This window comes from Dysidea avara, chromosome 10, assembly GCF_963678975.1.
Source record: "Dysidea avara chromosome 10, odDysAvar1.4, whole genome shotgun sequence".
Taxonomy (NCBI): domain Eukaryota; kingdom Metazoa; phylum Porifera; class Demospongiae; order Dictyoceratida; family Dysideidae; genus Dysidea; species Dysidea avara.
Window position 1 is genome coordinate 16,924,127 of NC_089281.1, and position 22,406 is coordinate 16,946,532.

A 22,406-nucleotide genomic window follows, 5' to 3' on the forward strand; every position below is an offset into this window, starting at 1 on the left:
TTTTATCACAAAGTGAACAATTTTAGCAAAATTTGTTACTACACTACATGACCTTGTTCACAATTGCCATATACCTTAAGGTGACTAAAATTTAGCGATACACTAAATTTAGCAATTTTAGCGATTTTGGTTGTTTCACTAAATTTAGTACACACTAAACCTGCAAAATGTATGGTTAATTATAATTACATCAATTTAATTATAATTACATCAATTTGCAAATTCGTAAAATCACTAAATTTTGTATGCACTAATTTTGCCAATATACAAGTTACCACAGTTTCACACTCACGATGCTCAGAACAGCCGTATTCGTGAAAGGCTTAACAAGAAATGCCTGTGCAGCAGTCAAGACCTATGAAGGCATGCCTGTAGTTCGTTGAAAATGCAGAGAGCTTAAGTTAATTCAGTTGCTAGCGACATTGTATCGCTAAATTTAGTCACCTTAAAGTATATAGAATTTAAGTCAGTATTTGGCAGTCCTATGAAACACTTTGGTAGGTAGCCCATCCAGAAGTTGTAATGGAAAGGTGCCACAGCCCAAAGACTAGATGCACACCTATGTACTTGTTTTACTGTGATTATATGGGCCAGCACCAATCCTGTTACTACAGCATTATATGAGGCACATATATTTCTTGAACTGAACAATCAAATTCATGTAGTGAGTGGCTTTAGCTTCAGTTTGATGCCATGTTTGGCACGTAAGATCATGGTAGACACCCACTCCACTGGATGATCCTCATCCAGTTCCAGTGAAAACCTGTCACAAATTTGCACACACTTATCACTACAGTAACAACATGTTACTTGTTCAGTATTGAACTAATCACTATCCTCTCTTCATTTAGTGCAAATGTCTGTCCAATACAATTTCTATATAAGGTGAATGTTTATAAAAAATGACATCACTGTAAGTAATTCAAACCTTGGTCCAGCTGAGAATGGCATGTAGGTAAAACTGTCTCTTTCATCACACCTCTCTGGTAGGAACCTCAAAGGATCAAATACCTGTAGAATAAATGAGGCACTGCTTTCATATTTATATAAGCTCTCTATTATCAGGAGCACCATGCTCAATTAAGCTGCTTTGCAGTACTTATGGGGATTGTACTATTATGAACCACTAGCAAGGCTCTAACAATCCAATTACTTTGCCATTTGTACAACAAATTTTAAGCACTTTCAAGGCACAACCCTTTACATGTATGTAGATGTTGTTATTGAAGAAAAGCTGTAGCTTTGTTAAGGCAGATGTATTGAGATGGCACAGGTATCTTCCACATGGCCTTCTCCAGCATAACCAGGTGGAACTTTAGCCTGCAGGTTCTGAGTGGGATGGTGAAAAACAAAAAAAAATTATAATCAAAAACATTCTAATAGAGCAGTCAAAACTCTTCTAGTACAGTCATTACAGTGTTTACAACTCTTTAGACCATTGAAACAATGACATTTGAATATCTCAGAGTCACTATAGCTAGAGAACTACTTTCCCTGACACCTGTATCTTGGCTAGGTATACCATTCACCTCTATGTGCACCACTCTTCAAATATAACAAACCAAGTATTAAAGCCTATAACACTATCACCTTACAGCCTTTACCTTAGGATTTTCCCACAAATCTGGTTGGTAATGTAATTCCAGTGCATTAATGCCGACCATTGTTCCTAAGTTGATGATAAATGTCAGCTGGCCAAGTGTGACACTGTTATATAATTATTACCTTTAGGTATCAGGTGTCCCTTAATGATCGTGTCTTCTGATACATTCCTAAAATAATGGGGCACAGGAGGATTAAGTCTCATTGATTCCTTTATACACATTGTAGTGTAGGAGAGTGACTTTAGGTCATCCCTGGAGAGTCAGTAACAAATCACATGATTTAATTGATCACATCACAAATCAGTCACCATTCAAATGTATCTCTTCCATTGAGTATTGACCATATCTCCTCCCTACATTTCTCCTGATGGACAGGATACTTGGCTAAACAGTACAGTGTCCAGGATATACCTGTGTGTAATGAAATTCATCATAATGTATACCAGTACAGTGGTTTTGCTTGTATGAATGATGCTAAGCCCTGTGTATTCAAGTCAGGCCAAGATCAGTTTATAAAACTCATGAAAATATGCACATTTTACTAGCATTTATTACAAATTCGCCTGAAACTAAAGTAAACCAAAGTCAAGCTAACTGTGAAATAGCCACTCAGTACCTTCGTGCGTCCTAAGCACCTCTAAAAATAATTACTGTGTTGCTATTGTTTAAGACATTCAGAGCCTTTAAAACAGCTTTTTAAAGACTTTACAACCATCTGCAAAGGCCAAAACGGCAAAAATCAACAGTGAGACACTACTAAAAGGTGATAATTTGCTGCTTCAAAAATGCAGCAACTAACAAGAGAATCTACAACCTACACCTACAACTTAGCCTACAACTTAGCCTGTTTGCGCCCCTCCCCTTGCCAGCTCCTGGATCTGCCCCTAGTTACCTACAATCACTATATACTGCAATTATATTAGTTTCATAAAGTTAGCTAACAAAGAGTATGCCTTTTGTTACTTTGCGTGCACTACAGACTAAATAGTCAAACTTCAAGAAGTCTAGTTAGTTAGCAGTTACACCACTGGTAAAACTTACCAGAAGCAGTAGTGTCATGTCCCTCAAACATAAATGTATCCACTTCAGCTCTGATTTGTTCATCACTTAATCCAACACCATCTTCATCCTATAACATTAAGAGTGTGGTATCTATGTCTCTGTGTCTTGAGTTATGTATTTACTACATAAATACACTTACCTTACTAGTCAATAAGACGTCCAGGAAATCCAAATACTTCCTACCATTAGTTGGTTTTATTGGTTCTCCCTTCCTAACCTGTTCCTCCAGAACAGTCTTCCTATCCCTTATCACCTGTTGACACAATGACAGTGTGTTATTAGGATTATAATATCATTTACCAGATCACCTTCTCTGAGTGGTCATGTAGAACTTTTAGAACTCTGTTGAATTCTCTCCCGGATGGTGACAGATAAAATAAGAAGTCTATTAGGTGAAGTGGGTACCTGCACAACAAATGACACTAAACACGTGTTGCCAGTATTGCAAGCAGCATTACTGTATTCTCTGTGACACCAGTTTACCCAGTGAACCAATAGCACTAACATATGGAGTCTTTATCCTGTGTATAATAGGAAAACCATACGTTTACCACAATAAATAATAATGTATGTATAACTGTACCCAGGGTCTTGACAATTGCTCTTGTAGCTGAAGGCACATCTTAAAACAACATCCAAGGTTAACAGGCTGACTGGCTCACAAATTTCTACTGGTTTATTTGATATAGATTGGTTTGTCCATTTGTCCTATTGAGAGATATACAACATAACCTGTATTCTGCCACTGACAGCCTGTTTTGTACAGTATATAGGTAAAGTATAATGAAGACACACAATGTGGTCAGTACTAGAGTTGGGCAATATACCAGTATTGTTAGTAATCTGTGATATTTAAGTCATACTGGTTTTGATACCACCTGTTTTTTTTAAATACCGCCATACTGTCTGGGCACTATGGCCTCCCTGTGGGCTTGTTTCATCCATATTTAGAAGGTAACCAGACATGTGACAATGTTTGTAGGCAGGTGCTGATGTAGTCAGCTAGGGTAGTTGGAAAAGGCGGATACGGTTGGACGCAGACACGGACGTGGATAATTTTAAAAATACACTTTTACATTTACAAAACAGTTATTTTTCATACCTACCGTTGTTTTTACAGCAGCATTCGCTTCCAGACCCAAGCGTCGATCTTGTCATAGTGGTTATCCATATATAAGCACATGTGCGAAGGATAGACTAGCACTCTACAGACCATATAGTGTTATATATCTAATTCAGAGTCATAGAGATTAATCTAGCATGTCCCAACCTAATCTCGTAGGCCAGGTCCTTGAAACCCTCAACACTTGGTATAACCGCCTGCACCTTATACTAAAAGGAGTAAGATTGTGGATTTGACCCACTAAGCTATTTTGCATGGGGCATATAAGCTAATCTCTACAACTACATAACTCTGTAATAGACTTTAGAGCATGTGTAGAACACTATATTGTCTTTGGCATGCTGGGAGTGCTGGTCTAGTCCTTCGCACGTGCGCTTATAAATGGATAAGCGCTATGACAAGATTGATGCCTGGGTCTGGAAGTGAAGACTGCTGTAAAAACAGTGTTAGGTATGAAAAATAACTGTTATATAAATGTAAAAGCGCTTTTTGAAAATGTCCGTGTCCGACCGTATCCGCCCTTTCCAACTACCCAGTCAGCTAACCAAACTATGTAAACAAGCTTGTTTGTGGTAATTTGTATCTGAAGCTTGCTGAGCTACCATGGGTATTTGGTGCTTTTGTTGAGGTAAATGGCTTTTACATTAATACCAATGACTTTTACATTAATACCGATGGCTTTTACATTAATATTGATGGCTTTTACATTGATACCGGTGGCTTTTACATTAATATCGATGGCTTTTACATTAATACCGATGGCTTTTACATTAATATCGATGGCTTTTACATTAATACCAATGGCTTTTACATTAATACCGTGATATTTAGTAATACCGTGATACTTTTTATGGAAGGTATACTGTTTGCTATTTTTCAATACCGCCCAGCACTGGTCAGTACAGGTACCCCATTTCCTTGTATAAAAGTTTTAGCTTTTATTTTCTTCTCAGCATTTTTGGCCCAGACTGTAGGGGAGGGTGCCAGATATTTTCTTAGTTGTCCTTTTTCAAGCGATTCAACTGTAACTATATTACTTAGTCTAAGTGGCTTCAATTTTTTCCCTTAATTGCTGCTGCTGTTTCTTCAAACTTTTTAATAATCAGAACCTTCTGAGGGATGAAGGCACTACAAGTAATCACGTAAGTAGTTTGCAGCATGTATCGTATATATGTAAAGCATTTTGGGCATTGACTACACTTGTTTATGTATGTAGTCAACAGACTTTATAAAGGTTCTCTATGGTTACTGTTACAGTAATGACATTCTACTATTCAATTAAACGCCCGGCATCACTTGGACCATCTAAACTAAATGCCTTGTTTCAAATAAAGGCCCTATTTGTTTACACTGTAAATTAGATTGCATAGAGGTAATAGTAAAGGTTGATCCACTACCATGTAAATTGCAATATTATAAATGAGCTATATAGAACAGACATGCAGTTGAGAGCATTAAGGGGGGCTTGTGCCATTGTTTAATGTTGTAAACCTACTGCTTCTAGCAACTGGAAAGCACTAATGACAACTGTCTCTGATTTAGATATCCACAAGTGTTGATAATTTATGGCTGCATGGTGCAGTATCTATGGGAGATCAATTTATTATAGCTGAAATATTATTCTTTTTGGGAAGCTGAATCAAAATACTATAATGAATTGGACCAGGATCCATTTTTTACAGTTAAGGTCCGAATATACCCACCCATTTTAAGTGATATATACAAGCATTTGCTTTGAGTTCTTAACCAGGTAGACTGAAGTAATGCAAGTAAATGCTTGTTGTTAAGGGAAATAAAAGTAAAAACAGCTGAGCAACTTGGATATACTTACATTATACATAGTGGCTATTCGTCTGGTTCCAGATGCTGACTTATACAGGCTATTTGTCCGGCTCTCACTCATCACAACTCAAGTGTCAAACACACTAGTTGTATGAAGGTAAGTTTTTGGTGAGTTCAATGCGAGCTAGAGTTACAGCAAGCGAAGCGAATGTCCTGGCAAAGCCGGGCTAACCCTAGCTTGCCTCGAACTCACCAAAAACTACAGATAATAAAGGACATCATTATGCTTAACAGGCAAACTTAAGGTTAGCATTAGGGTTAGGGTCGGGTTCTTTGGTTTCTTCTTCACCTAGTATTCTCACTATATACAGGTTACTTATTGAATCACATTTATAAGACAGAAAAGTAAGAGAGCTGAGGAACTAGTAGCAGTAGCACTTGTTGGTACCACACTTGTCTTTCACACCAGTGGTCCAGGTTCAAGCCCTGTTTTTTGTTGTTGTTTTCTTGCCAACCTTTTTGGCTAATTTTTTCTTTTATTACGTACAGAACTAGATGAATAGCCCCTTCCTATATTATACACAGTCACATGTACAACCATACACATACATAAACAAACACACACACTCTCTCTCTCTCTCTTTTCACTCACACTACACACACTTACCATCAAAATCTGTGCACATTCATTATACACTTGTACATATGGTTTAAGTACTCCAAAATGGAAAGCTGGTGTTAGAAGTCTTCTGCTACGAAACCACTTGTCACCATTTGCTATCAGTAAGCCTCTTCCCAGCCAAGGAACAAGTAGACGATACATTTGATCACTTTTATCCTCTACAAATGATTCGATCACAAATATTACCATCAATACTCTACACAATCACTAACCTTTCAACACTATTTTAATTGTGTCAGGACGAAAGCACTCTACACAAGGTATCATAGGACCATACCACATTACCCCTAGTTCTAGTTTCCTTTGCAATATAATGTTGAGAATGTAATGGATCGATTCTTCTGAATCATTAAGCTATAAAATACAGATTTTTGATCAGTAACACACTTCATAAAACAGTAATACACAATATTATACTCCTTTATCTAGCTGAGCAGGTAGAAACAGTCCACACAAAAACAACCAAGCTGTGAAACAGTGGTGCAGTCTTAAAAGCCTGGGTGAAAAAGTGAAATCAAAGGTGGCAGCCAAAAAATGATGTTAATGCCCAATGCACACAGCCACTATTAAAATTTTAAAATTTATTAGCAATAACATCATTACAGCCATTTCTTGGCCACTAGCTTTAATTTCACAATTTTTTCACCTAGGCTTTTTAAGGCCGCACAATTTTTTTACAGCTTGGCTGTTTTGTGTGGATTTCACTTCTTTTTGTACTTTATAAGGCTCCAAAACCAGCCTATATGTATTGTATCACATGACTTGCTTCAATATTATTGTAATACTCTAATAGAAAGCACATTTTTGAGGACTTCTAATAGAATCCACTCAAAAACAGCCAAGCTGTGCAGCCTTGAAAAGCCTGGGTGAAAAAGTTGTGAAATCAAAGGTGGCAACCAAGAAATGGCTGCTATGATGTTAATGCTATAATAATGTACACAGCCATTATTAAAATTTATATTACATCATTGCAGTCATTTGTTGGTCACCACCTTTTTTTTCACCTAGTCTTTTTAAGGCTGCAACTTTCTTCACAGCTTGGCTGTTTTGTGTGGATATCATTTCTTTTAGTAATTGTAAGTTCCAAAGCCAGCCTATGGTTGGCCTTGATACTTGCTTTTAACTTTTTTTCCCTTTACTACAGGAATTGTCGAAGACTGCGTGTATATGTATTTAAGTACGAAGAACTGAAATAAGATGAATGTTGAAGGCATGTATATCCCAATGATAGCTGGGAAGATTCAACCCAAGTTAGAGATTCCTTACCCTGAGGAAGCTTCCACAGCAGAAATGGTTAAGTACCATTCAAGCACTATGGAGCTATGGATACATAACAATGGCATTTTCTTGGTTCCATAAAACGAGTATGTCATCTGTCTGCACCGGCTGTACTTGGCCGCACGACACACTTATTTTCATAAATTTTGTAGTACTCTAATAAATCACACTTTTTTTTTCTGAGGACTTCTACATAGAATGTTCTTGAACTAGAAATATCATTTATAAAACAGAAATTAAGTGAGGTGATCAGCCAAGATGGCAGTGGTTAAGGATGCGGGTGTTAGGTATGGAGGTCCCTGGTTTGAATTCTGGTATGTTTTTTCAACATTTTTGTGCACCTTTTTTACTCCACGGTGACTGCTCTATTGGAGTATCTCAATCACACAATTTTACACTTGTTTGTTTTTTGCTTTATAACTATGTAGCTGTAACTTTATTGCTTTTCAAACCAACAAAAGGCACTGATAAATAAGCATTCATAACTTGTTGGATATTCATAAGGTTCACAGCAAACTTAGTACCTTTATATGCTCTTTCATTTGTGCCAAAGATCAAGGCAATCAAGTTACATGCTTGCATTTTGTAGCAATTTTTGCAAAGTGTGTGAAAATAAATCAAAGCCCCCGTAGTCCCTCTATGGTTTAAGAAAAAAGTAAATCAAAACTTTGAATGTACTTATCATGCAAATGGCTGGTGCTTATTTAATCAAAGTTGCTGTGTGGCCTACCCGACAACTATAATGAAAAATGCTGTGCTTTGAAGAAGGGGCCATGGAGCTATGCACACGTGAAAATGCTGTTAAAGTATTTCAATCAAGACACATTGTAGTGTGTTGTGCGGCCAAGAAAGCCAACATGCCACACCATGAGCATATTGACAAGAAGAAAGAAAATGGTGACTATACAGTCAGGCAACATAGTGACTATTCTAATAGTACAGTTGCTTAATTGCAATAGAGCTGGCTAGAAGCTTCCTTTGTTCTCAACAGTCAGTTTGAAAATTTCCTTTAAAAGTCTGCATATGTCCTTGCATTGTGACACAAATAGTGAACTTTTAAGGTAGATATATAACACTTGAAGTCATTAAAAATTTGATCTTTATAGATCACTTTAATGTGGAACACCACACTAAGCAGTTTAGGCAATCTTACAATTGTTACACCAGAAGATGCAACAGTTTATGTATGTATCTAGGATCTCAATTATCTGAATCTCAATTTTTCAAACCTTAATTATCCAAACAGCATAAGTGACTGCTCTATTAAAGAATTTCGTCATTAGGTGAATGTTCTATTAGAATAAGTGTATGTTCTATTAGAGTAGTTGAACAGAACTCTGTATATTAACAAGTTAAAGGAAAAATTAGAAATTTTAAGTTCAATTAGGGATCATAGAAAAAAAAGTAAGGAAACAAAAGAGGTTGCCTACACCTGCAGATATACTAGTGAACATTTAATCCCTAATTCAGTCTATACCCAAGATCAAGACTGAATTAGGGATTAAATGTTCACTAGTATATCTGGAGATGTAGGCAACCTCCCTTGTTTCCCTACTTTTTTTCTATGATCCCTAATCAAACTTGAAATTTCTAATTTTTCCTTTAACTTGTTTGTTTACTTTTTTGTAACATTATTATGACTGGTGAACCCACACATACTGAATAAAAAGAAAGGATGGCGCCAGAATTAATGGTTTCGTCTAAACGCGCGCGCCAGCTATCACAAACTGCTTCGAAAGTACAGTGGCCATTACGCTTCGATTTCAGCTATGCTCAGCCCATTACACAGTGCCACAGATGAAAAACAGTAAAAGAAGTCCCTCTGCAACAATCCTGTTACCACGAAAATATGACAATTCGCGCACCCCCAACTATCAATTACTGCCTTGTAAGTGCAGCGGCTATATTACGCTTCGCTTTCAGCTATGTTCAGCCCGTTACAAACAAAGCAGTGTTAGAATCATCTCTGCAATCAGTCCAGCCATGACGGAAAATACAGACGATTCCCATTTACAAATGTACTGTAGGGAAGCCATGCATCGCGCTACTGCGAATAGACACCTTTGGCTGTAAGTAAAAAGAAATTGGACACAAAGAAGGACAAAGGTAAGTCCATGATGCGTGCATTGTATGTACTGCGGTATGCCAAAAGGCACGTCTCAGGACGAAGCGACGTCAAACAGTGAAAAAAATCAAGCCCATAGCCTTAGCCGTTATCGAGTTATGCTTGCCTGAAGGCATCAGGCAGGCAGGCAGGCAGGCAGGCAGGCAGGCAGGCAGGCAGGCAGGCAGGCAGGCAGGCAGGCAGGCAGGCAGGCAGGCAGGCAGGCAGGCAGGCAGGCAGGCAGGCAGGCAGGCAGGCAGGCAGGCAGGCAGGCAGGCAGGCAGGCAGGCAGGCAGGCAGGCAGGCAGGCAGGCAGGCAGGCAGGCAGGCAGGCAGGCAGGCAGGCAGGCAGGCAGGCAGGCAGGCAGACAGTTAGTCAGTAGAAAATTCCATTGTATAATTTTTATTTTTTTATTTTGTAACAATTTATTGGAAGCCTTTAGGATCGTACTGAAGACACTTTTGGGCTTGGTTATACCTAATCAATACTGCCAAGGTGCCAGGATGGAGTTGTGAAGCTGGTTTTTGGGTGAATTTTTTGGCTAGAAAAACCTAAATCTCTATGATCCCTAATATACAGTACTACCGTATTGTATGATGAATGTACAAATTCAGTTATCTGAAAACTTTTATGATTGAACTGGCACACTTTAGTTCAGATAATGGAGGTCCTACTTATGTGCTAATGTGCTGGTGATTTAACTTTCATTATACAATATGGTAGTACTGTAATTAGGTAGGGATCATGAAGAACTCTCCCAGCCAAAAATAAAAACCAGCCTCAATTTCCATTCATGACAGCTTGGCAACATTGGTTAGCATAGCCATGTCTTCAGACCAACCCCAAATCCCAATAATGGGTAAACTGTATCATTACTGTGCCAATAACCAGAAAACAGGTGATCCAGAATGGGAATTGATGCCGTCTGCTCTAGAATCTATGCTAGCTATGATCAAGCATGATCGAGCCAGTGAATTTACTTCACTAGAAACTCCCTCGGTCTTCTCTCCAGTGCACAGGGATGGGGATTATTCCATCAGTAAGTCAGTTTTTGGCAAACATTCATAATGTGTGATACGAATTTCCATTTATTTGAAATCCATCCGGACTTCGAAATATACACTCTTCAAAATTAAAATCCTTCAAAATTCAGATTTTGCTTCTTGTGCAAAATTTCTGTTTCGAAAATAACCCACTATACGGTAGTTCTTAAAGCTTTAACTAGCCTAGTAAAGGAACAGCTTGATTTGGAGTATTTTCTTCACAATGAAAAATGACCTCCCTTCCACATAGAAATCCAAATTTTTGTTGATGAAAAACAAGTAAGGCCAGACAAAGTGGATTGCTAGTTTCCCGTATGCCTTAATAGAAGTGCCGCAAAATATTCATTACATGGCTATTTTCACCACATGGATTTTCAAATATTCACAATAGAAAATTATTGTTATTTTAGTGTTTTCAAGGTTTTAACCATAATGAATAATGACCTTCCGCCTGCATGATATTTTGAAAATCTTGAAACAGGAAACTAGCAATCAAGTTTGCCTGGCCTAATCAAGTTTGCCAAGCCTTACATGAGTATGGGGTTACAAAAACAAAAACGATTTGGTATCAAAACAGTCAAGGTAGCTACAAACATGTTGATTCGTTATAATTTAAAGTCGCGAAAATTACACTGCATAGACTAGGGTGACGGTGCCGCGCCAGCTTAAATAAGCAGCCAACTGCACATATGAACGAACGAAATATATACTCCCTTTCGAAGCACTTACAACAGGTAAATTTCCCAGTAGAGGGTGAAAAGGTAGAAACTGAAGACTTCGTAGATGATACCATTGTCTGCAGTAGGTAATGAACGAAGGGTACAGTTTAACAATCACACTTCCCACTAGTAGACACACCACAGTGTATAGTAGCCAGGTCAAAGTCACTGCCATATAAATTATCTCGCGTAATAGTCTTGGTCACGTGCAACTGATCACTCCACCTCCCCGGAAGTGATACATAACCCACACCAGGAGCCTTGCGGCGCTTATGAGCTCCTGCCCACATGCAGACAATGTGTATCATGCATGTGCATTCATGTAGATGCAAAAATTTTATAGCAACTTGCAAAAATGTTGTAATCTGCAGTTAATATTATGGTCTCAACATGATGGCTTCAACGAACACATGCAGTGCCGGAAATACAACCAGCTGACGCTGACACTGACTCAGCCGGTTCTCCAACTGGTATGACTTTTAATAGTAAACTAAAAATTAAATCCTCAAATTAGTAATTTTCAGCAATCAGTGTCCACATATCTATACTGTAATAAAACAGTGCTTTGCAAAAATGATCTAAATCAGTGTTAGTAAAATAGCAGGCTATACTATTTGATGGTTTTCTGTTTTTCATCATGCAGTGCCTGCATTTGTCTTCACTGCTGCCCCATCATAAAGAGTAATGAAATATTTTGAGTGTGCACCAACAGTTCAGTTCTCAAGATTGCTACACTCATACAGTAGCTATTTCATGTAGTGCAGCCTTATTACATTGAAAGATTTGTGCAGTGAACCCCCTGACACTTGGCATCTGCAGAATTGTACAAGAAGTTTAACTGACCTGTCACTCTCCTTTCACAAAGGACGACTGTATGTCCCTACATTTAAAGTGGACCAGAATCTTGTGACTGTTGCTTTCCAACTCAGCTAACTGCTAGTGATGGAGAGACAGAGGTATGAAAATAAGCCTAGCTAACTGTGCTGTGGCAAATTCTATAACAGATAATGGTAATCCTCACTCTACATTAAATTTTGGAATTTTACGATGAAAAACAGAATATGGCCTTAGTTATAATGGGTTTAGATTTAGTTTAATTCCATATTTGGCACGTAGGATGAGCAGAGGCATCCATTCCACTGTATGATCTTCATCCAGTTCCAATGAAAACCTGTCACAAATTTGCACACACTTATCACTACAGTAACAACATGTTACTTGTTCAGTATTGAGCTAATCACTATCCTCTCTTCATTTAGTGCAAATGTCTGTCCAATACAATTTCTATATAAGGTGAATGTTCATAAAGAATGACTTCACTGTAAGTAATTCAAACCTTGGTCCAGCTGAAAATGCCATGTAAGCAAAACTGTCTCTTTCATCACACCTCTCTGGTAGGAATCTCAAAGGATCATAATCCTGTAGAATATGCCATTCTGTATAGTATACTCATCATACAGTACGATAGTAGGGACCACAAAGGAGTAGGTGTGGCCTACGAAAAACATCACCCAAAAACCAGCCTCAATTTTCCCTGACGACAATGAGGCAGTATTGGTTAGGTAAAACACCCAAACAAGCTTTCAGATTGACCCGAAACTCTTTCAACAAGTTGCTATGGATTTAAAAAAAAAAAATTAAATAGAATTTTCTACTGCCTGGCTGCCTGACTGACTAGCTGATGCCTTCATTCAGACAAGTGTAACTCGATAACAGCTAAGGCTATGGGCTTGATCTTGATTTTTTCACTGTTTGATGTCGCTTCGGTCCGAGAGGTGCCTTTTGGCATACCGCAGTACATACAATGCATTCTTCATGGACTTACCAGTATCCTCCTTTGTGTCCCATTTGTCTTTACTGACAGCAAAACGTGTCGATTTGGCAGTAGTACATGATGGTTTCCCTTCATAACGGAAATCATCCGTATTTTTCATAGTGGTTACTTTGATTGCAGAGGTGCTTTTCTGCTGTGTAATGGGTTGAACGTAGCTGACAAGAAAGCATAATGGATACTTCACTTTTCAGACGATTATAGTGGTGGAGGTCATGATAATGACAACGAATAGCTACAAGGTAAGTTAAGGGGGGCCTAGACTCAGGGGTACACAACTACCTGAAACACAGGTAGCTAGATCCCTGGCAAGACAAAACCATAAATCACAATATACCCAATTACAACATTAACTAAAAAACAGTTATAAGTTATGTAATATCCCACAATTCTGATGAGCGAGCATTGAAGATCCCATAGGAGCATAAAATAGCAACTGTTTGAAAATAGATCTAACAGAGCGTTTTTTTAGATGACAAACTCTACATAATTAGATATTGTTGATAACCTAGACACCCAACTTCAATTGTAACCAATTCAACAAATAAGCCAGTATGCTCAAGCTCTGAAAGTAAAAAGGCTATAACAAGCTACTTTCCTAAAGCTGGCAGTTGCAAAGTGTTGTTCTCTATTGGTAACAACTGACAGATCCAGTAAGATACTGTGATCAAAACTATATCTGACCCACTTGATGATGATGATGAGAAGCTTGGTGGAACAGTGCTTGGTGGGCTAGTGCTAGCCAAGTGACCAGGGAGATCAGCATAAAGTTTATAACAAGGTGGTATGTTCTTCTGTAGGCCATGAACAAAATCCTGTAGAACTGAGTCATAGCGTCAGGTATATCTTCCCTGATCAAGAGCAGTAGAGCAACCAGTTAAAATATGGTAGGTTGTAGGCTGGTTTGAGCAACAAAGAGGGCATACTGGATTTACAATTATGTTCCATCAAGCGAAGTTCATTGGGGTAGGGAGGGTATCACACCCAGCACGCAAGAGAAAAGACAGTTGTTTTTCAGGCAGACCACACATCAACCTCCTTCATAGAGGACATTGCTGCTTTAAAGTAATTATGCCCAAAAATTTATTTTGAACAGTCAGTGACTCAAGCTGGATCTCCCAATGGTTGGCATGACAGGCCCGCAAGTATTTATGGGTGTTGTTCTTAAAGTTGGCAGAATTGATATAGCTATGGGGTGCCATCGCCAATTCTTTCTTTGATATGGTACGCGTGGATTGCAGAAGTATTTTTGAAAGTTCTTGATTCGTAATGTTGTGTAACAGGTTGGACATAGCTGACAACAAAGCGTAATGGGTACTTCACTTTTCAGGCAATTATTGATATAGCTGAGGCATGCGGTGCCAATTCTTTCTTTTGATGTGGTAGCTATATGTGGGTTGACCAGCCATAATGATTATTTACAAAAAAAGTTAACAAACAAGTACACAAAAAAAATTTGAATTTTCAACTAGAGTAGGGACCATAGCACGTCGATAAAAAGTACTGAAACAAGCTGGAGAAGTGTATAATATTAAATCACAGTAAAACGATAAGAAGTGTTATAATCCCTACTGTGCATTTTTATCTTAAGCACAGTAGGGATATAACACTTCTTATTGTTTTACTGTGATTTAATATCGTGCACTACTCCAGCTTGTTTCAGTACTTTTTATCGATGTGCTATGGTCCCTACTCTAGTTGAAAGTTCCAAATATTTTTTGTGTAATTGTTGCAATAAACAACTGCATGCCTTATCATTCAGGTCATGTGCCCATGCGGTATATAATTATCCCTATAAATCCTATCGTTTACTGGTAACTTTTAGTTGATTGATTTATGAATTATATCCAACAACTACTTTACACACCATAACAAGCACAAACTAAACATGTACAATTCACATATAAAAGCTCTATTACAAATCATAACAAATTACATAAGAACATAACAGCAACAGTAAAATTATCATCAGTAGAGGGATTCATTATGAGGCCTCATAATCAAAATAGCCCTAGCTTTATAGAATATAGATGGCATCAGGTTAGCAAAGAAAGAGTGCGATATAGTATCATGATGATGTGAATAGGTGGCTGTAGTGGAATTATTTAGAGTAGTTGGTAAAAGTGAGGCACAAGAACATTTTTTTATTGTATTAAAAACTACGTCCAATGATGCAACACAGTTTAAAATACTAGCTACTTAGAGTTTATAATTTCTGCCAAATAGCAGCCATGTCTGTATTTAAAAAAAAAATCCAATGCATCATTTTCACTGCTAAAGTTGGTGCCCAACATTTTGCAGAATTTAGCTACTTGCTGCTAGGTCTCAAACAAAGAGTTTATCATCTGCATGACCAATTTTTTGGATGCCAAGAATTTACTAATTGTGCCAATTAATTGAATACAAAACATTAATCATCTGGGAATGAAATAAGTCATTGTCAAAAGCTTCGCTTGTTGTTCGTCATTCTTGATTAGAAGACCACATCAACTGCAGCTTATAAAGATGGTGAAGAATTGATGAATAGACATCCTATGATTTAGTACTAATTTTTGCCAAAAACACTACTTTTAATACTAACCAAACTGCTGGTTCTGTATATGAGTCATTGTATATAGCTAACAAATCCTTTACCTCTGGATTCTCCCACACATCTGGTTGGCGATGTAGTGATAGTGTATCGATGCAAATAATTGTTCCTTCAGATGACTGCAATTAAACACCATAAATAGCACCACACTGTAACTACCTTTAGGTATTAAGTGTTCCTTTATGACAGTGTCCTCTGATAACTGCCTGAAATAGTATGGCACAGGAGGGTACAGTCTCATTGCCTCTTTTATACACATCGTAGTGTAGGAAAGTGACTTCAGGTCATCCCTGGAGAGTAACAATCACATAATCCAATTGGTCACATCACAAATCAATCACCATTCAAATGTATCTCTTCCGTTCAGTACTAACTGTATCTCCTCCCTGCACTTCTCTTGATGAACAGGATGCTTGGCTAAACAGTACAGTGTCCAGGATATACCTGTGTGTAGTGGAAAACAGTGTGATGCTATGCCTGCATGTTCATTGATACTAAATGTCACTTACTATGGGTTTACACGTGCGCACACACACACACACACACACACACACACACACACATACCAGGCATAGGCACATACAATGCATAGTGCCAATTACCAGAAGCAGTAGTGTCATGTCCCTCAAACATGAATGTATCCACCTCAGCTCTGATTTGCTCATCACTTAAACCAGCATCATTTTCATCCTACAACATTTCAACAACTTAATTAGTCTATAGGTGTAGTGTATGTTAGTACAAGTGTACAGAAAATGGCACTTTGCTATTTCAGTCATTGATGTGTGTGCATTCAGATAAAAACAATAAGCTTGACACTATTCTTTCTTCTAATGTGGTATGCATGGGTTCAAAAGAGTAAACAAACAAGTACAAGGAAAACTAGGAATTTTAAGCTTGATTAGGAATCAAAGAAGTAAAAAGTAGTAATACAGGGAGGTCACTGACACCTGGAGATACTAGTGGACATTCAATTCCTAATCCATTCATGGGTATGGACTGTTAAATGTCCGCTAATATCTTCAGGAATAGGCAACCTCCTTTGTTTCACTACTTATTTCTTTGGTCCCTTAATCAAACTTATCTTTCCTTGTTTGTGACTAATACCGCATTAAAGAAAGAATGGCACCAGACATATCATAAAATTAATTCTGTGAATGCTATCCCACTAGGGACCTGTGAGAAGGCTTAAAGCCTGTGAATACAGGGAGTCAGAAACGTGTAACTAAAATATGAAGAATATCCAAGACCTTTGATCCCCAGCAACATGCAGTAATTGTGTCTGAACTATCAATTTCAATTAAAGTAAAGAGGCCATTATACTTCATTTTTCAGCTATGTTCAATCTAGTACACAGTGTTATAAATGAAGCACAGTACAAGAAGTGTCACTGCAATTACTACAGAAAATTAAGGATGATTACCATTCTAAATGTGATAGTCAGCACAGGGAAGCCATAACCTGCTATTGTGAATTGACACCTTAACCTGTCAGAAAAATGAAATGGGACACAAAGGAGGACATAGGTAAGTCCATGAAGCATGCATTGCATGCATTGCGTATGCCAAAAGGAACTTGTCTGGCTGACATGACATTTAACTGCGAAAAATTGTGTCCATATTCCATAGCCTTAGCCGTTATTGAGTTACATTTCTCTGAGTAGAAATTCCATGAAAAATAAAAAGCAACCTATTGCAGTGTTTTAGGTTGCACTGAAGCAATTTTTGGCCTGTCATGGTGCCATGAAAGTGCAAATCTTCATGATCCCTAATATACAGTACTTACACCCATATTGATTTTTTTGGGTAGTTGGTTGCCCACTATGGGGTATTAGCTCAGTTGCATCATATACCCATGTCCTCAGGATCATGGCTCTTGGGCTTGGGTGTACACATCAAGCAAGTCACTCAGGCCCATGATACAACTACTACATGTGTCAGTAATGACCCACCTTACTAGTTAATAAGATGTCCAGAAAATCCGAATAGTTCCTACCACTAGTTGGTTTTATTGGTTTTCCCTTCCTAACCTGTTCCTCCAGAACAGTCTTCCTATCCCTTATCACCTGTGAATGTTGTGTTATTAGGATAGTAACAACATCATTAGATCACCTTCTCTGAGTGGTCATGAACAATTTTTAATGATCTTTTAAATTCTCTCCCAGATGGTGACAGGTAAAACAGCAAGTCACTTTGATGAGGTAAATACCTGAACAAAACACACCATCATAATTTTACAGTTGTTTACTGATATTACATAATCCGTTGTGATATCAATCTTGATAGTTTGTAGATTGCAGTAACATATGGAGTGTTCAGTCTAATTGTAATAATATCATATATAAACAGTAACAATATAACTGTACCCAGGATCTTGACAATCGCTCTCGTAACTGAAGGCACATCTTAAAACAACATCCAGAGTTAACAGACTGACTGGCTTACAAATCTCTACTGATTCATTTGATGAAGCTAATTTAGTCCAATTGTCCTGCAGAAGTATAATAATACGTATTGTAGGAGCCACAAAGAATAGCTAATAGGATTATACACATGCATACATGCACCACACTTCAAAGACACATATACAATTTGTACTGCACTCACACTACACACTTACTATCAAAATCTGTGCACACTCATTATATACTTGTACATATGGTTTAAGTACACCAAAATGGAAAGCTGGTGTTAGAAGTCTCCTACTACGAAACCACTTGTCACCATTTGCTAGTAATAAACCTCTCCCCAGCCAGGGAACAAGCAGACGATACAATTGATCACTTTTACCCTCTAAAGACATCAAACAAACTTGCAGAGTAGCTATGTAACAAATCCATTACCTTTTAATACAGCTCTGATAGTATCAGGACGGAAACATTCTACAGTGGCAATGAAGGGACCATACCATACTGATACTATTTGTAGCTTTCTTTGTACAACAATATCAAGGATTGCAAGAAGTGTTTCCTGTGTTTCATTTATCTGTAGAAAAAAAGTAATGGAAATAAACTTGAAGTGCATAATTAGAATTTTAAACCTTTTTATGTAATTCACCTTTTTGGCTTTTTGGTGAGCTTGACTTACAGTGAATACTACCAAAAGCTCATTAAAAGCAAGCATTCATACTGTAAAAGGGTTGACAGGACCAAAACCCTGTAAATGAACATTGTCTGGCCTAATTTTTGTGAGGAAAAATTTATAAGCTATATTATAGTAACCTGAAGTGCAAACTCCTAGCTTGACACTATAGGATTAAATTTACACTTCAGATAGTGATCTGTCTTGCTTAGCACTTTTATTTGAACTGCATAAAAGAAGAAAATGGTGTCAGATGCATTTAGCAAGATGAACCATGCACCCCCATACTGTTTCACTACCACTGTGTTCTGCCTATTACACAGCCCTAACAATTCATGGAGTATGCTCGGGATTGTTCTCTTCCAAATATCAATTTTCAACCTCTCCTAAAATTCATCTGATTTCCTTCTGCTCTAGCTCATTAAAATCGCTATTCATTGCTCTTTCCAAATCTAGTCCGGAATCTGAGGTATCTGTCACATGTTATAGTCATTACGCCATTTATCACATGCCCCAAAACGTCTAAATTAACACAAAATGTATAGGTTAAATTTGTTATACTGGATTGCATTGGTTTAGATGTGCTAAAATCTCCAATAATTGGACTTCTTCTAGCAGGATTGTGTTTGCAGAGATTTACTGTACATGTATCATGCCCCACAAAGTTATCAAACAGAAACGAGGTAGGCTGTACACAATAATTAATGATTTTTAAATAGAAGCGTATTGGACATACCTGGCATTTTTGCCATGAAACTACACAACTTCTATTATGATACTGAGACTATGCTAAACTTAATACTTAGCTTCTCATCCCCATCCATGTCACCATTAATTCCATATTGTAACAATGAATATTGTGTACAATTGGTGTCGGGCAGAAGTTATTAAGCAACTTTAAATGCCTAATACCTAGAGCATGACACCAAGATTGCATTCTGTACATCTATCAAAACACTTTCTGCATTTCCATTTTGAGTAGCTATTGGCATATAAGAAACTAATACAACAGTTTAGACCAAGCAACACCACAACTAGAGGTCACCATCAAAGATTTCTGCAGTTGCCAACAAGGGTAGATGCTTATATGAACTCCTTCTTTCCTTTTACAATAAAATTATGAAACCAACTAGATGATCATATTATCCAAGCTCCATCTCTTGACTTATTTAACAATTATATAAATTTGTAAATAAGTAGCTAACTACATATGTACGAATATACTCATGATTGAGTTTGTACATTAACAAATATATATAATAATTAAGTTTATATAGGTTCTATGTTCACTGCTTTGTACATCATTCATGATTTACTAAGCACTTGCACCCAATCGCTAAAATTAGTTTCGCCAAATTTTGCCACACAGACATCCGAGCGAGTCCGAGAAATCGGAGAAACTATCAGAGCGCAACGCCAATACGTAGACTACACTACGAGTGAACAAAACAAGGTGAGCAGATGATGCCGTAACTCACTACATGTAGGTTTCCTAGTAGCCAGTGGTAGGGCAGAAACTGAAGACTTCGTAGATGATACCATTGTCTGCAGTAGATAATAAACGAAGGGTACAATTTAATAATCACAGCCCCCACTAGTAGACACACCACTGCGTATAATAGATAACTCGAAAGGAACACCGCCATCAAGATCAAATAGCATAATATAATCCGACGACTTTGCGGCGCCCGCTTCATAGGTAGGCGGAGTCTCCGGCATTTTAATTTGATTTGTGGTACTGCACAGACTCAATTACTATAAGACCAGGCAAACTTGATTACTTGTTTCTCATCCACAAAATTTGGATTTACATACAAGTGCATGGGAGGTCATTTTTCATTATTGAAGAATGCAAAACACAGGTTAACCGTTACTGTGTAGGTTGCCTAAAGCCTTCTAAACACTCGTACTTACATTTCACTGCCTTAGTTGAGCTGTAAGAGATGTTTCCTGTGCTGTAAAGTGATGGCCAACCTTTGGATTAAAATACCTGCGCAGGTTATTAATATTAGCAATAATGAAATTTGAGGTGGCAGAGTAAAAATTGGTGCAGGCAGGGATGAGAAACAAGTAATCAAGCCTAATATATAATGTACGTGTATAGATTATCTAATCCAAAACAGCCAAGCTGTAAAAAAAGTGCGGCCCTCAGAAAGGCTATGGTGAAAAAAGATGTGAAATCCAAGGTGGCGGCCAAGAAATGGCTGTGATGGTAGGTTGATGGTAAAAAATTTAATAACAGCAATTCAGGTGAATTTGGTGCCGCTTGGTCTTGGCACAAAATTCACCTGAATTGTCGTTATTAAAATTTTTACCATTAACCTACCATCACAGCCATTTCTTGGCCGCCACCTTGGATTTCACATCTTTTTTCACCATAGCCTTTCTGAGGGCCGCACTCTTTTTTTACAGCTTGGCTGTTTTGGATTAGATTTCACTTCTTTTTGTATTTGTATACCCCAAAGCTGGCCTATGGCCGGCTTTAGGGCTTTTTAACCTATCATTTTTTCTTTACCACAGGAAGAAGAAAAAATGAAGCAGGGTGATTTCTTTGTAGCTGACCTCTCTACAAGGTGATCCTTCTAGCTGATCTCTCTACCAGATGACTTGTTTGTAACTGAACTCTCTACAGGGTGGTTTGTTTGTAGCTGAATTCTCTACAGGGCGATTTGTTTGCAGCTCAACTCTCTACATGGTAGTTTCTTTTTAGCTGAACTGTCTACAATGTAACTTCTTCTAGCTGAACTCTCTACAGCAAGGGCGGATTTAGGGGGAGTGCTTGGGGTGCTGAAGCACCCCCCTCCAAAGTTTTACCATGTGCAAGCTAGAAAGCTTCTAGAAGTTGCAGTATAGATGCAATTGTATGTTATACGTATGCATGGGCAATGAAAAGATGGAAATAGAAGGGAAAATGGCTAATCTTTACTTAGAATTACTAAGAAGGGTTCAAATTATACTTTTAGTGTGAGACTTAACCTAAAAGCTGCTAAAAATTGACATACTCTAATAGAACAGTCAACTACTCTAATAGAACATCCATCATAATGTGTTTTCAAGAAGATGCCAGTGTGTTTTCTTGACCTGTGCACTGCTATCTTACCATTGCTCCAAACATCCTGCCATATACTAATCACTTTCTGAGAACAACTTTTGTCAAATAGTTTAATAATATTATAGTGGGTATTTTCAGTTGTTGCTACATTGATGCTTGGGTTAACATGCTTAAGTAAAACAGTTAATTTCTTAGCATGTATACAGTTAACAAGGCTATAGTATCTGAGAACTGTTTGTTTTTGCTTTATCAGTACCAAAGTTCCATGCTGCATTTATCTGAATCTAGCATCGATTGAAGCTAGTAAAATTTTAATGTCATACAGGGTTTGCACTCCCAAACCCCTTGAAGCTCAACTTTATAAGCTCAAATGATACCACAGCATTTATGCTGTCATGTTATAAGGGGGTTAGTTGTGGCCAAAAACTAGTTGTATATGTAAGTGACTTTCGACT

The 22,406-nt window shown here is 37.8% G+C and overlaps 2 protein-coding genes across 3 annotated transcripts; both read right to left on the reverse strand.

The window, feature by feature from the left end:
* Positions 1-616: 616 nt before the first annotated feature.
* Positions 617-11,615, reverse strand: LOC136268973 (cytochrome P450 4F4-like). Its single transcript, XM_066064444.1, has 14 exons — positions 11,409-11,615; positions 6,466-6,607; positions 6,239-6,411; positions 3,250-3,374; positions 3,125-3,187; positions 2,975-3,071; positions 2,806-2,919; positions 2,646-2,733; positions 1,913-2,015; positions 1,726-1,856; positions 1,605-1,669; positions 929-1,011; positions 811-876; positions 617-763 (listed from the first exon to the last, which is right to left on the reverse strand). The coding sequence occupies exons 1-14, from the start codon at positions 11,571-11,573 to the stop codon at positions 658-660; spliced, it is 1,521 nt and encodes a 506-aa protein (XP_065920516.1). The 5' UTR covers positions 11,574-11,615; the 3' UTR covers positions 617-657.
* A 655-nt stretch (positions 11,616-12,270) lies between these two features.
* LOC136268974 (cytochrome P450 4B1-like) lies at positions 12,271-20,569 on the reverse strand. Of its 2 annotated transcripts, XM_066064445.1 has the most exons (14): positions 20,378-20,569; positions 18,662-18,803; positions 18,439-18,611; positions 18,185-18,309; positions 18,076-18,138; positions 17,931-18,027; positions 17,771-17,884; positions 16,422-16,509; positions 16,161-16,263; positions 15,979-16,109; positions 15,864-15,928; positions 12,735-12,817; positions 12,617-12,682; positions 12,271-12,569 (listed from the first exon to the last, which is right to left on the reverse strand). In XM_066064445.1, the coding sequence occupies exons 1-14, from the start codon at positions 20,543-20,545 to the stop codon at positions 12,470-12,472; spliced, it is 1,518 nt and encodes a 505-aa protein (XP_065920517.1). In that variant the 5' UTR covers positions 20,546-20,569; the 3' UTR covers positions 12,271-12,469. The 2 variants fall into 2 exon arrangements, with proteins under 2 accessions (XP_065920517.1, XP_065920518.1); XM_066064446.1 differs by lacking the exons at positions 12,271-12,569; positions 12,617-12,682; positions 12,735-12,817 and adding an exon at positions 15,045-15,761 and having other exon boundaries at positions 15,811-15,928.
* Positions 20,570-22,406: the final 1,837 nt, after the last annotated feature.